Genomic DNA, 15,378 nt, shown 5'->3' on the forward strand with positions numbered 1-15,378 from the left:
TCAGAGGCCACGGGTGGTAAAAGCACCCATCTTCCTCAACCCCAAGCCAGGGGCGCCCCCCGCGGACGCCCTGGTGCGTCTCGTTTTCGGTCCTCCCGCAGGGCCTCTGGGGCTCCCACCACAGCTGCCGCTTCGGCTCCTCCCCAGGACAAGCGTAGGAAGCCGTTTTTTCGGGCGCAGCCCTCCTGGCGCAAGCCGCAGGCTGCCCGCACACCCGCAGCAAAACAGTCCTCTGCCTGAAGGCGCGCCCCCACCCACCCGGGTGGGGGGCCGGCTCCTCCTTTTCAAGGACGTCTGGATGGCTCACGTCTCCGACGCCTGGGCCCTCGAAATTGTGTCCTCCGGATACAAAATCGAATTTGCATCCTTCCCTCCGGATCGGTTCTTTCGCTCCCGCCCCACGCGAGACCCGAAAGGCGCGGCTGCGTTCTCCGCGGCCGTTCAAGCCTTACTGGACAGGGGGGTGATTACCCCCGTTCCTCTAGAGGAAAGATTCCAAGGGTTCTACTCGAACCTCTTTGTAGTTCCCAAGAAGGGAGGTTCGGTGCGGCCCATTTTGGACCTCAAAAAGCTCAACCGTTTTCTCCTCCTTCGACGGTTTCGGATGGAGTCCCTCCGCTCCGCGGTGGCTTCCCTGGAGCAGGGAGATTTTATGTCTTCCATCGATATACAGGATGCCTACCTCCATGTTCCGGTAGCCCAGTGTCACCATCGCTTCCTTCGATTCGCCGTGGGGGACCTCCACTTCCAATTTGTCGCCCTTCCCTTTGGGCTGGCAACAGCCCCCCGGGTGTTCACCAAGGTCCTGGCCCCGGTTTTAGCCTTACTCCGTTCCAGGGGTGTTTTTCTGCTACCGTACTTGGACGATATCCTCATCAAGGCTCCGTCCCTTTCTCAAGCGGTTGCCAGCGTGGATCTCACTCTAGAGACTCTGGCGAGGTTCGGTTGGGTCATCAACTTCCCCAAGTCCTCCCTTCCCCCCTCCAGACAACTCGTCTTCCTGGGAATGCTTTTAGACACGGGAGCGGCGGAGGTACGTCTTCCCTCGGAAAAACGTCTGATCCTCCGTGGGGCGGTTCGGGGTCTCCTTCTCCACCGTCGACCGTCCTTCCGCTTCTGCATGCGGGTATTGGGGCAGATGGTTGCCTGCTTCGAGGCGATCCCATTTGCGCAGTTTCACTCCCGCCCTCTCCAACGGGCGATCCTCTCCTCCTGGGACAAATCGCCGCAGTCTCTGGATCACCCCTTCCATCTTTCGCCTCCGGTGCGGTCATCTCTCCGCTGGTGGTTACAGTCCCCTCTTCTGGGCAGGTCTTTTCTGCCACTCAACTGGTTGGTGGTTACAACCGATGCCAGTCTCTCGGGCTGGGGAGGCGTGTTTCCTCCCCGATCCGTCTAGGGCATTTGGTCTCCATCGGAGTCCAAACTCTCGATCAATGTCCTGGAACTGAGAGCGGCCCTTCTGTCTCTACGACACTGGACTCATCTGCTGAAGGGTCATCCAGTTCGTGTACAATCAGACAACGCCACGGCCGTGGCGTACATAAACCACCAGGGGGGCACTCGCAGCGCTGCAGCGATGCGGGAGGTCACCAGCATTCTCCGTTGGGCGGAAGCCCACGTCCCGGCCCTATCTGCAATTTTTATTCCAGGGGTGGACAATTGGGCGGCGGACTTCCTCAGTCGCACCACCGTCGACCCCGGCGAGTGGTCTCTTCACCCGGAGGTATACGAGGCCATTTGCCTTCGTTGGGGCATACCGGACGTGGACCTCATGGCCTCAAAATTCAATCACAAGGTCCCCGCCTATCTGTCCAGGGCCAGGGATCCGGGAGCTTGCGGAGCCGACGCCCTCGTTCTTCCTTGGCGAGGCTTCGCGCGCCCATACATATTCCCTCCCATCCCTCTCCTGCCCAAGGTCCTTCGGAAGATCGCGGCGGAAGGCGTCTCGGTGATTCTGGTCGCTCCGGACTGGCCCCGCCGGTCTTGGTATGCCGACCTCATGCTGCTCCTGGCAGACGCGCCCTGGCCGCTGCCCGCCGCCCGCCAGGGAAGATCTTCTCTCTCAGGGACCGATCTTCCACCCGCGTTTAGGGTCCCTACGTTTGACGGCGTGGTTGTTGAGACCACCGTCCTGACACGTAGGGGTTTTTCTGCGGACGTCGTCCGCACCATGATCCGCGCCCGTAAGCCGTCCTCTTCTAGGATCTATTATAGGACCTGGAGGACTTTTTTGGGGTTCTGTGCCGATCTGGGGATTCCTCCGCTCCGCTTTTCTCTCCCCACCGTTTTGTCCTTCCTGCAGAGCGGACTGGCCCAAGGTCTAGGCCTTAGTTCTTTGAAGGGTCAGGTATCTGCGCTGTCCATTTTGTTTCAGCGCCCACTGGCCCCCCTTGGTCCTGTCAAGACCTTCCTTCAGGGCGTGGCTCACGCGGTTCCCCCGTATCGCCCTCCGGTACCGCCCTGGGACCTGAACCTGGTTCTCTCAGCGCTCCAGGCTTCTCCTTTCGAGCCTCTGCGGACGGTTTCCTTGCGACTTCTGTCCTGCAAGGTTATTTTCCTTGTAGCCATCACCTCTCTTCGGAGGGTGTCCGAATTGGCTGCACTCTCCTGTCTGGAACCTTTCCTAGTGTTCCACCAGGACAAGGTGGTTCTTCGTCCGGTCCCTTCCTTCCTTCCTAAGGTGGTCTCCGCCTTTCATCTGAACGAGGACATCGTTCTCCCCTCTTTGTGTCCTTCCCCTTCCCATCCGCGGGAGAGGAAGCTTCATCGCCTGGACGTTGTCAGGGCGCTCAAGATTTACCTGGAGGTAACCAGCTCTTTCAGGCATACTGACTCGCTCTTTGTGGTTCCGGAGGGGTCGCGCAGAGGGATGGCGGCATCCAAAGTTGCTATCGCCCGTTTTGTCAAGATGGCTGTTACTGAGGCTTATCTCGCCATGGGCAGGGTTCCTCCCCTTGGTGTTACCGCTCACTCCACTAGAGCGGTCGGGGCTTCCTGGGCTCAGAGAAATCGGGCTTCTTCGGAGCAGATTTGCAAGGCGGCCACTTGGTCCTCCTTGCACACCTTCACCAAGTTCTACAGGGTGCATACTCATGCGTCGGCTGACGCTGCTTTAGGCCGTCTGGTGTTGCAGGCGGCAGTTGATTGATGCCTCTGGTGTTGGTCTAGTTTGTTCTGGTCCCTCCCTTCTGGGACTGCTCTGGAACGTCCCATGGTTTCCTGTGTCCCCCAAGGAATATGGGCGAGAAAAGGAGACTTTTGTATTACTTACCAGTAAAGTCTCTTTCTCGCTCTTCCTTGGGGGACACAGCACCCACCCTTCATTGGGTTACAGTTGTGGTTCCGGCTTGGTTGCCCCCGTTGGGGCTCGACAGTTCTTTTTCCGGTTGGTGGTTATCTTTCACTACTTGGACACGCAACTGGCAGTCTCTTCTCCAGGCTGAAGGGTATAGCTGATGGAGGAGGGGCTTACAGCTTTCGCTTAGTGTCACGCCTCCTAGGGAGCAGAGCTATACCCATGGTTTCCTGTGTCCCCCAAGGAAGAGCGAGAAAGAGACTTTACTGGTAAGTAATACAAAAGTCTCCTTTTTTTTAAACTTAGAGTACGGGGGTTAGACAGGTGCAATCCAGTCTAAACGGGCATTAAAAAGGGCCCATTGATATCAATGGGGTCATTCTGGCCATGAAAGCGGCCAAAAATAGGACATTTCTTATTTCTTGACACTATTCACTAGCCATTAAAAAACAGTCAAGTGGATAGTCCCATAGATTTTTCGTGTCGTGTGAATGAGCCCTTCGTATTCATTCTTGAAAAAATAAGAGCAATAATTAGAGTTATCAACAGGTTTACTATCTGTTCCTCTAAATTCGACCCGTGCAACGGGGCGATGCAGCGGCGGCCGTGCAGGGATCCGGAGCGACACAGAGGGCGTATTCTTTCTGCTGCAGCTCTCTCCCTGTAACTGCCACAGCTTCTGGTAGCTGAAGATTTAAACTGAGCGCGTTCGACCAGCTCAGTGAGACGGATAAAAGAATAAGGAAAAGAGCAAACAGCAGGTGGCGCTGTACAGATACATTTTATTGAATAGCTCAGTGGCTATACGACATTTTTAATGACATGCAATTACAAAAGTATTCAGATCCAGGCGCTGGTTTGAAAAATGTAGAATATGCTTTGTGACACAACCCAACCTAAAATCCTACTTTGTTGATTCAGGGGAACGACAACAACATTTAAGTCAGGAGAATGTTAGAAAGTATCATTTTAGTAAAAAAACAAAAAAAACTGTCCCTCTAGTGTTCCTTAATTAGTAGTGTTCTATTTATTTTTATAGTTACATTCTTCTTATTTTACTCATTGTAGATCGCAGGAGCTCTAGCAGAGGAAGGAAAAAGTTTGCAAGAAATCGCTTCATTCGTGAAAAACTCTGCTGCGGGAATTGGTAGGAATAAAAGTTGCATTTTTTTTCTTACCAGGTTATTGCAAATATTAGGCAGTTGATTGAGACTTCATGTCAGTGCGTATCCTCTCCCTGACCTTCTACACAAGCTCTGCCATCTGTGTACCACTAGGTGGTTTAGCAGGTGTGACAGGGAGACCTTCTGCCGTTCCACCCTTTGCTCTTTCCTAAATGGTTACCCGCCGGCTGGAGGGACAGCGTCCATCTTTTATTGCATAACGCATGGGCAGAAGCTCTAGTCCTTCTGTGCGCTAATATAACAGAGGTCACTATGTTTCATCAACCCGACAACATGCAAAATAAGCATAGTAGCCCCAAAGTCATACGTTTTTGTGGGGTTGATACTTCTGATGTCCAGTCTCCTCCCTTGTCTTCTGTAGGTACACTGGGAGTCAGTCTCTCTCCGTGCAGCGTGCCAGGCTCTGGACCAACTTTTAAACTTGGCTCTGATGAGATAGAACTGGGACTAGGTAAGAAGACACTGAGCGCAGTGCTGTAAATGTCTATATGTGCTGTTTATAGGGGCATCTTAGTGTTTACTTTTCACTATTCCACCCTGAACTCTTTAAAAAGTTTATTTTTAATGATTTTTTTTGCTCAGGTATACATGGAGAAGCTGGGGTACAGAGATACAAGGTAATCTTTTTAACTGTCATGTTGTTTCGGTGAGGATGAAGGTGACAACTCTGGCTATGCTAATCTATCCAGGCGGCAATGTACATAGAAAAGGCCGAGTAGAAATTATCAAAATGGTCCCCTAGACGGGGTTGTTCAGGATAAGGACTCGTGCACACGACCAGGGTTTTGGTCCGCATCCGATCTGCATTTTTGGCGGATCAGATGCGGACCCATTCACTTCAATGAGGCCACAAAATATGCGGACAGCACACCGGTGTGCTGTCCGCATCTGTATGTCTGTTTCGCGACCCTCCAAAAAAATAGAACATGTCCTATTCTTGTCCGTTTTACTGACAAAGATAGGACTGTTGACTGTGAAGTGCTCTCTGCACTGAACGGCTTCACAGCTCCTCTGCTCGGAGTGACATCTGTAGTGGTCTCCTGGTTGGATGCTACAGTTGTCACACCCAGAGGAGGGGAGGTGAAGTTGCTCAGTGCAGACAGCACATTACAATGAAGCACTGCCTCCTGGACACTTGCAGGAGCAGAACCTCGCAGAATAAAAGTTAATATTCACACTACTCCTGATAATAAAATGCCACAAAGAGTATGTTTGTCCTGCTCTCTCTGTCCCATAACTAGCGTGTCAACAGTTTTGAATGATCAAAACTGCTGGCAGACCCCTTTTAAACCATAATTCAATGCTAGACTCAGAATCTGAGTTTTGCCAGGAGTCCAGGTGCTCTCACTCCACTGCGGCCTTTCCTCCCTTCCTTTATGGCCTTTCTTGTTCCTACCCAGGTGACATCCTGATGCTCCTGGGGAGAGGGGGGATGGGCATGTTGGATTCTCACTGGAGATAAACCACCACCACAGGTTTCTGGCAGTGACTTGTTCCCCCTCCCTAACGATAACTCATGCACACTGGGCTCGGCTGTGTATGGGAGGAATTGCCATCAGCCGCACCTTACGTTTACCACTTCTCCGCACCACGGGTTACCACTTCTCCGTCTCACATCAACCGCACCACGGGTTACCACTTCTCCGTCTCTGGTTTCCAAAGTGATATGATGTCTTCATTTTTGGTAGTATTTAGCTACATTATCCTCTGACTTTTTCCCGCAACAGATGATGTCTTGTGATGAGGTTGTGAAGCTCATGATTGATCATATGACCGATCCAGCCAGCAAGTCAAGGGTGGACATACATTCGGGTGAGCACAGCCAATATATCTGCAGGCCCCCCTCATCAGGTTTTCTAGGAAGTTGAACTCCTACCAATTACTCACTAAAAAAACATACAAAAATTGTTTTAATACAAGGAAATCTACAATGAGAAGGTTCTACATCTAAAATAACTTTTACATGATTTGGATAGTGCAGCAGCAAAAGGTAGAAAATCTTGCATTGATCCTGAGTTGCAGCCAGTATTCCTCTCTGTATTATCGTGTTGTGCTGCATTCACCTTTCTGCAGGATTCTGAGCTGAAACCATAAAGAGGACCCGTCCCCGCTCCTGAGATGCCTGTTTTAACAGCTTCATGCATTCCCCATGTGATAACTATTCTGGAGCATCTGTTCTTATGGCTCTATGTTGTGCCATTCCTTTATTATTTAGAAGTTATGAATGAATTGCTATTAGCCTTCAGTAAGGGTACAGAGGGGAGGTAACCAGTTCGGGGGGTGTACCTGCACAGACTCCCTCTATCCAATCAGTGCTGCCATTGTCAGACTGTGCAGGTACACACCTCCAACTGGTTACCTCCCCTCTGTACCCTTACTGCAGACTGCTAGCGATTCATTCATAACTTCTAGTAGAAATAATAAAGGAACGGCACAACATAGAGCCATAAGAATAGATGCTCCAGAATTGTTATTACATGGGGAATGCAAGTAGCTATTAAAACAGGCATGTCAGGAGTGGTGAAAGGTCCTCCTTAAGTCCCCTTTACATGGCCCGATGCAGCAAACGATTCATAGGAATCGTTCCTTGCTGGAAAGCTCCCGCTTGTCAGTGGAGGTGACTTCTGCTATTGCATGCAGCTGTCTCCTCCACGGATTGGGGAGGAGCGATCACTAATGCTATCGCTCGTCCTCATACAGGGTCATTGTTTGCCAGCAGAAGAGGGCTGTTGATGATTTAAGTGTCCCTATGAACGATCCTAACGTCTGATGAACGAGTGCACCTTTACACCAGCAGATTTTCCCTAATGAGCGTTCGTACGAATGCTCTTTAACTATAATGTGCCCGAACATCAGGCAGTGTAAAGGGCCCTTTAGTGACTGTTCTGTTCTGGAGGGTGTAGTCTTTACGCCAGGCACTATACAGGGATCTGAAGTAGTAAAAACTATGCAAAATCCCATGATTTTAGCCGTTGGAGGGATCCCATCAGTCAGACCGCACAATTAGTAATTCGAGGCATATGTTGGCGATTCTACTTTGTGATCGTTCTCCTCTGTGTGTTCCCAGTTTTAGTCATCTCTACGGATTTCTTTTCTCACAACTGTGTTGTTTCTTCAGGTGACCCCATTATATTAATTGTGAATAACCTGGGAGGTTTATCCTGTCTGGAGCTACAAATAGTGGCCGGCTCGGCTGTGCGTTTTCTAGGTTAGTAGAAGCATACATTTGCCCATTCCTGTAGTCCGTCCTCCACCTCACACTATCCTGTCGTGTTGTAGAGGGTCGTGGGCTACGCATAGAGCGTGCAATGACTGGATCCTTCATGACGGCTCTAGAGATGAGTGGCGTCTCCCTCACCCTAATGAAGACATCACCAGAAATTCTGCAGCTCTTTGGTAATTTTATATTTTTTATTTTTATTTTACTATTTTGTTTTACTGACTTCTTCACTCTGGAGGTCAAGTACTTGTGCATTTTATATGTTTGTGCTGTCACAGATAAGGACACATCAGCTCCTGCTTGGCCTCGTGTATCGCACGTTCCCGTGACGGGTCGGACCCGCACTTTCCCATGTGCTCCTGAAAGCCCACAGCCGAAGGAGGCTCACCCTGACGGTATGTCCGGTGAACATGCATCACCGGTGTATTCTTTATTCGTAGATCTCACATTGCGATTGTCTGTGAGCCGCATGCAGACTAAACGGACTAATCACAGTTCTGCGCAGGACATTTATTGTTTCCATGCTGTAGAGAAATCCTCTGTATTTGATTATCCTTGCCCAACAGTCTCACTTAACATCTCCATCATGTACTAGTAGCACCTATATAGACCATTTAAAGGCACAATCCCAATGATACTACACCTCTCCATATCCTGTATTAGGGCACACTGTATATATGTTCTGGTCGTTTCCACTATGTACAGCTGCTGCAACTACGCGACCACCAATTTATTTTGAATGGGCACAATGTAACAGTACATGTCACCAGCTGTGGGCGCTACAGGACAAAGGTGTGGGTGCTTGCAGTTTCCTTCATTTCCAGGGCTGCAGCACTAATGCCATGTCAATATTGCGTGACCGCAGCAGCCAGTCACTGGCCTAAGCAGAGTATCTCTGAGGCTAGTGATTAGCTGTAGCACTCTTGTGTGGCCGACTTGACAGCAGCACTGTACTCGCGAGGAAGACCAGAACGCTGGAGCAGCGGGCAATTTAACAAGTGAGTAATGATTATTTTTGTTATTTTATACGACCCCCCTGCCTGTGCAACACATTTTGCTAATCTTGGACAATTTTAGTTGGCACGTAGGCAGGCAGTATGCAAAACTGTAGAGGCTCCTCTGGTGGTGACGGCAGAGCAACCTACCGATGCTGTTCTGTGGACATAGGATGGCTGATGATATCTCTACACACCACTTACCTCTTTACTCATGTTTGATTACAAGCATTTTTATTGGTGAAGTTAGTGTGTTGTAACATAGACTCATCCTTGTGTTAGTCAAGAGCGTGCAGGTCTACAGCCGTGTACTCGGGTACGTGTGCAACTCGCTCCTATCCCTGGAGGAGGAGCTAAATGACTTGGACCGGGCAGCTGGGGACGGTGATTGTGGGAGCACGCATGCAAGGGCAGCCCATGGTGAGTTATGTCTTACACTGCAGGGATGCCCAACCTGCAGCCCTCCAGCTGTTGCAAAACTACAATTCCCAGCATGCCCAGACAGCCTACAGCAGGACATGGTGGGAGTTGTAGTTTCACAACAGCTGAAGGGCCGTAGGTTGAGCATCCCTGTCTTACAGCATTGTGATGCCTGCTGTACATCAGTTCTAAGTTTTGAATTTCTGCAGCCATCAAGGACTGGATAAGCAGTGGGCAGCTCCCCTCTCACCCATCGCGGTTTCTTGCCGCACTGTCACATGTACTGCTGGAGAAGATGGGGGGGACTTCAGGAGCGGTGAGAGAATATCATAACATTAATATGCAACTGTTTTAGTGTGCCTCCAAGTCTAAATGAAAAGTCATATACTGTGGTGCTTACTATAAGCTTTGGGGGTAATTCCGGTTACAAAACGTTATCCCCTACCCACAGAATAGGGGGTAACTATTAGATTAGTAGGGGTCCCACCCCTGGGATCCCCACCAATCATGAGAACGGGAGCCCCAGACGCCGAGGCGTTCCCCCTGAAATGGATGGAACGGCTGGTCAGAATTCGCTATGGGAACGCCGGAGATAGTACAGCGATCTGATATCTCAGTGCTCCCACAGAAATGAATAACGCAGTGGTGCGCATTCCAATCAGCTGCTCTGCCCAGGGGGAGCACCACAGAGTTTGGGGCCCCCATTCTTGTGATCGGTGGGGGTCCCAGCGGTTGGTCCGTCACCAATCTAATAGTTATCCCCTATCCTGTGCCTAGGGGATGCCTTTTTGTAACCAGAATACCTCTTTAGGGGTTAGTCCCATCTGGCCATTCACATTCATGGATTCGCCATAAATGTCCCAAAGTGCAGGTCCCCGTCTCACTGCTGCAGTGAATGGAGAGGTGGCCGGGCATGCATGCATTTCTATGGGAGTTCCAAAATAGCTGAGAAAGCAGTCAGGACCCCAGTTCTCGAGATGGGACCCGCAGCGGTCGGACATTTATGGCATTTAACTTTGGATGGATGTGAACCACAATCCTTGATGATGGCTTGGATCTATCATTAATGAGCCCCAGTCTGCAGCTCAGTGATGGCGCGGCTGGATCACATAACAACTGGGGTGCATGTGAATGTTTGCAAAAGTCCCGAGATTTTACTTGGGATATGATCAGATTTTCAAACGCATGTTTTTTTGTTTTTTTTTACCTTTTCTTACGTCACTCTGTTTTACTGTTCACTTTAGTTGTATAGTCTTTTCTTAATGGCTGCCGCTCAACCCCTGCAAAATAAGTCTGGACCCCAGGCGTGGGCAACAGCAATGGAGGCTGGGATACAGGCAATGAAGAGGTAAAGAGAAATAAAGGATATCCTCATTTTTGAGGCTGATATTGCGATCCACTTCCTATAATTATGAGACTGATCCACTAATAACACACCCAGCGCCATAGGAATTAAAGTTCTTCAGTGTTTCCCTGAGACTGTTACTTTTGGCAACATGTGATAAACACCAAAAATAAATGACTCACAAAAGTGAGTACCCGTGCAGAGCCAGCACGTATGGTAGAACGCCAAAAAAACATGTGGTTAAAGGGGTTCTCAGGGATTTGCATATTGATGACCTATCCTCAGGGCAGGTCATCAATATGAGATCAGCAGGGGTCCGACAACCCTGCCAATCAGCTGTCTGAGGAAGCTGCTGCCCTAACCGGAGCTCTGGTCAGCGCCACGGCCTCCTTACAACTTAACAAGCACAGCACCGTCCATTGTATAGTGGCTGTGCTTGGTATTGCAGCCCAGGCCCATTCATTTAAATGGGACTGACCTGCGCCTAGGCCGTGTGACTGATGTACGGTGATGTCACATGGCCTAGGAAGAGACCTAAGCACTCACAGAGCACCGTGGTCTTGTCATACAGGTGATCAGCGTGGCTCCCAGGAGTCAGACCCCACTGATTTGATATCGATAACCTATCCTGAGGATAGGCCATCGATATATACATCCTGAAAACCCCCTTTAGGGTACATTCACACAACCGTATATATGGGTCCGCATCTGTCCCTCAGTTTTGCTGAACGGATGCGGACCTATTCATTTAAATGGGGCCACAAAAGATGCAGACAGCACTCCGTGTGCTGTCTGCATCCATACTTCTATTCCACAGCTTCGCAAAAAAATAATAGTAATTTTTAATGGCACCAATTTAATTTACCGTATCTTCTTTTGGAAAATGAGGAAAAAATTATTTGTGGGGTGAAATTGAAAAAAAAAAAAAAAAACAGTACCTGATGTTTCTGATGACAGAAGCCCTTTTAAAGGCTCTGAATTCCTTAAATTGACTTTTGTTATCGTTGCATTTTACTCATTTTGGACTAAAAATATATATTTTTCAATTGGTCTTTCAAGAGTTTGTTTTACAGCCTTCACTTTCAGTGTCATCATTTCTTTCTGCTTTATAGTGTATCCATCAGCGAGCTAAATTCTTATTAAAGGGTTTGTCCTGCCATATATATCGATGAGCTATCATCAGGACAGGTCATCAATATCTCCGATCAGCTGTTTGAAGAGGAGCGCCGCTTTCTGGTTATTACACTATGAGTCGTCACCTGTGGAGCGGCGGCAAGTACTGGTTCCGTTCAAGTGAATGGAGCGGATACTTGTATTAAAGTGCACTTCCGAGACGACATGCAGTGTAATGAAGAGGAAGCAGTGCTTGCATGGAGGGCTGCCTCCTCTGATTGGCAGGAGTCCCAGGTTTCAGACCTCCGCCGATCAGATATTGATGACCTATCTTGACAATAGGTCATCAATATATGTGGCAGGACAACCCCTTTAAACTGGTATGAATATGGCTTACATGAATGTTTATGAGCTGTCAGGAGATCAGAGCAGCTCCCTGACGTATTCACTGTAAAGCAGATGTATTGAAAGTGAAGGCTGCAGAACAAAAACTGTTGAAAACGTTTTAATAAAGACCAATTAAAAAAAATATATATATATTTTAGCTAAAATGAGTAAAAATGCAATAAAAAATGCCCTGAGAGTTGTCCACAGCCTTTAATCTTAGCATATTTTGTCTCCTTAGATATGGCGGAGCAGAGCCTGGGGACAGGACAATGGTAAGTACCATTCATGTTATTATTGATCTCTGTCCCTTGAGTCATCGTCTGCCACTTACCTGCCATTTGTGTCTAGCTGGACTCCCTGTCTGCTGCCAACGTCGTGCTGCAATCTCTACACACCCCGAACTGCAACGCAATGGAGATTCTTGGCCGCGCTGCAAAGGTAAGCTTTCACCAAGTACCGGTATATACGTTTGTGAGGACGGAGTACATCGCCTGGTCATCTGATTCTGTGTCTTTTCTTGCAGAGCGCCTCCGATGCTGCAGAAGAGACCAAGCACATGACAGCTGGAGCTGGCCGGGCCAGTTACATAGGGTCCTCCACGCTCAGTCGTCCGGATCCAGGGGCCAAAGCTGCTGCGGCTATCCTGCAAGCAATATGGGACGGTTTGAACGACGGTTCTTAGAGTGTTATACTGATATCTTTCCCCTTAGAGGTTTTTAAGCTGAAGTATTCCCCTTGTGATGCACAAATCACAGTCTACAATCTCTTAGCTTATTCTGCCAGAAATTATTTGCTACCAGTATCCAGATCTCGCTGAACCAGCTTTGCGTTTTCATACCCAATAACCATGGCTTTTCCTCTGCAAATTTCCTTTCTTCTAGCAAAACAGTCCTAAAATAAAAAAAAGACTTGTGACAGTTGTTCCTAAAGGTGTCTTATCATTCTGCTTCATTGTCATGCTGCTCAGTGCATAGGGGTCTTATTTCAGTGCACTGATATATTGGGGGAGAAGGGACGGTCCTATGCTATTGCTTCCCACTTATACTTTATCACTATACTATACACAGCTCGCATTGATGTGCCATCCTGGATAAGCTGCACTACCTGAGCCACTTGTGTGGGTTGTAGACTCCGTCTCATGCTACCACTAGAGTGAAAGCACCGCCAGCATTCAAAAGTGACCAAAACATCAGCCAGGAAGCATAGGAACTGAGAAGTGGTCTGTGGTTACCACCTGCAGAACCACTCCTTTATTAGGGGTGTCTTGCTAATTGCCTATAATTTCCACCTGTTGTCTATCCCATTTGCACAACAGCATGTGAAATTGATTGTCACTCGGTGTTGCTTCCTAAGTGGACAGTTTGATTTCACAGAAGTGTGATTGACTTGGAGTTACATTGTGTTGTTTAAGTGTTCCCTTTATTTTTTTGAGCAGTGTATATTCCCAAATACCTTTCATTAGTTATAATGGCTCGTTTTCTCTAGGGAGCAATCACTAGGAGAAATAAAATGGCCGCCGTCCCATTAGTACACGCAGAACCTGTCCTAATCACACAGGAGGACAAGTTACTTCACAACACTGAGCTAAAGAGCTGCCTCATCCTCCTCTCTTATGATCCTGCATACAGCAGATAAGATCTTCAGCTGAATTTCTGTGGGAATGGAGATCATGAGGAGACATGAAGTACGGACAGAACAGACTGTGGTAATATGGGGCTGTAGTAATGGAGACCACCAGTGGCGGATTGGGAACTTAAGTGGCCCTGGAAAAAAAAAACTAAAAGTGTCCCCATGTTGTAGGCAGAAATACATTGATAGAAGACGAGGCAATATAAGTAGGCAGGGACAACAGAAGTAGACAGGGCCTGCAATACCATAGTGAAGCACAAAGTACCGCCCCAGCAGATTTAAATACCACCAGTGCAGCACAAAATAATGCCGCCCTCTCCACAGTATTCAACTGTATCACTGTCATGAGGATGGCAATACAGTTCAGGAGGGCAAACGTGACCGTTAAGGATCAGATCATTATGTACCTGGCCTGCGGCCATTAGGAGAGCTTGAGTGGCCCCCTGTAGGGTCTATGGCAAATCCGCCCCTGGAGACCACAAACAAGTGCCATTATTATCCACACCCCCACCTCCTCTCTGTACTTCATGTCTCCTCATGAACTCCATTCCTACAGAGATTCAGCTAAATATCTTATCAGCCGTATTCAGGATCATAATCTCTAACAATAGAAAAAGTTGCAGTGAACTGTCCTTACAGTAAATCAGTTGAAAGCAGCATTAAAATGCTGCTCAACAGGAAACTGCCACAAAAGTGGGCATAAAAAAGTGTGATTTAAATTAATTCAGTCCACTGATCTCGCACTGCCAACATACAGAGGGTGATCCCTTGCATCAGATACAGTGGAGGTCAGCCTGGCCCGAACAGGTTCTGGGCATGAAAACTGGTATAAAAGGACACTTTTCACTGATTTAAATAAGTAACTGGTATTTTTAAGGGGTTAAATGAATTCGGGCCACTGATCTCACACTGCCACCTCCCAGAACTTGTTCGGGCCATGTTCAACTCAACTATATCTGATGCAGGGCATCACCCTCTGTATGTTGTTCGTGCGAGATCAGTAGCCCAAATTCATTTAACCCCTTAAAAATACCAATTACCGATACTTATTGAAATCAGTGAAAAGTGTCCGTCTGCCAACTTTGATGCCAGTTTTCATGCCCAAAACCTGTTCGGGCCAGGCTGAACTCACTTGTATCTGATGTGGGGCATCACCCTCTGTATGTTGGCAGTCCGAGATCGGTGGCCCAAACTCATTTAAGTCTTTAAATCACACTTCTTCGTGCCCACTTCTATGCCCATTTTGTGCCCGTAATTTCACAGCAATTTTTCTATTACTTGAGATAAGGTGTCCTTAAAATTCATTATAAAAATACAAATGATGTGAATAAGAAACCAACTTCAGCCTCGTTCCCTATGCCCCTTCTCTCCCATAGACTGCTCCTTATGGCCCTTCTCTCCCCCAGACTTCTCCTTATGGCCCTTCTCTCCCACAGACCGCTCCCTATGCTCCTCCTTCTCTTGAGGACTTCTCCCCATGCTCCTTCTCACATATCTTTCACAGAATCCATAGACCCTCTCTCCCAGGCTGCTCCCTATCCCCCTTCTCCCCCACAGACTGCTCCTTATGCCCCTTCTCTCCCACAGACTGCTCCCTGTGCTCCTTCTCTTGTGGACTGCTCCCCATGCTCCTTCTCTCGCAGACTGCTCCCTATGCTCCTCATTCTCTCGCAGACTGCTCCCTATGATCCTCCTTCTCTCGCAGACTGCTCCCTATGATCCTCCTTCTCTTGCGGACTGCTCCCCATGCTCCTCTCGCAGACTGCTCCCAATGCTCCTCCTTCTCA

General features: G+C 48.7%; 1 protein-coding gene across 4 annotated transcripts in view; it reads left to right on the forward strand.

The window, feature by feature from the left end:
- The window catches only part of TKFC (triokinase and FMN cyclase), a 28,447-nt gene extending 15,562 nt beyond the window's left edge, over window positions 1-12,885 (forward strand). For all 4 annotated transcript variants that reach the window (XM_040410582.1, XM_040410583.1, XM_040410581.1 and 1 more), the window contains 13 exons: window positions 4,367-4,445; window positions 4,844-4,933; window positions 5,065-5,099; window positions 6,210-6,294; window positions 7,601-7,690; window positions 7,762-7,878; window positions 7,981-8,097; window positions 8,980-9,117; window positions 9,327-9,433; window positions 10,362-10,465; window positions 12,201-12,234; window positions 12,311-12,400; window positions 12,486-12,885. In XM_040410582.1, coding sequence (XP_040266516.1) covers window positions 4,367-4,445; window positions 4,844-4,933; window positions 5,065-5,099; window positions 6,210-6,294; window positions 7,601-7,690; window positions 7,762-7,878; window positions 7,981-8,097; window positions 8,980-9,117; window positions 9,327-9,433; window positions 10,362-10,465; window positions 12,201-12,234; window positions 12,311-12,400; window positions 12,486-12,644 — 1,245 coding nt within the window. In that variant the 3' untranslated portion in view covers window positions 12,645-12,885. The remainder of the gene's footprint in view (window positions 1-4,366; window positions 4,446-4,843; window positions 4,934-5,064; window positions 5,100-6,209; window positions 6,295-7,600; window positions 7,691-7,761; window positions 7,879-7,980; window positions 8,098-8,979; window positions 9,118-9,326; window positions 9,434-10,361; window positions 10,466-12,200; window positions 12,235-12,310; window positions 12,401-12,485) is intronic.
- Window positions 12,886-15,378: the final 2,493 nt, after the last annotated feature.

Source organism: Bufo bufo, chromosome 10, assembly GCF_905171765.1.
Source record: "Bufo bufo chromosome 10, aBufBuf1.1, whole genome shotgun sequence".
Taxonomy (NCBI): domain Eukaryota; kingdom Metazoa; phylum Chordata; class Amphibia; order Anura; family Bufonidae; genus Bufo; species Bufo bufo.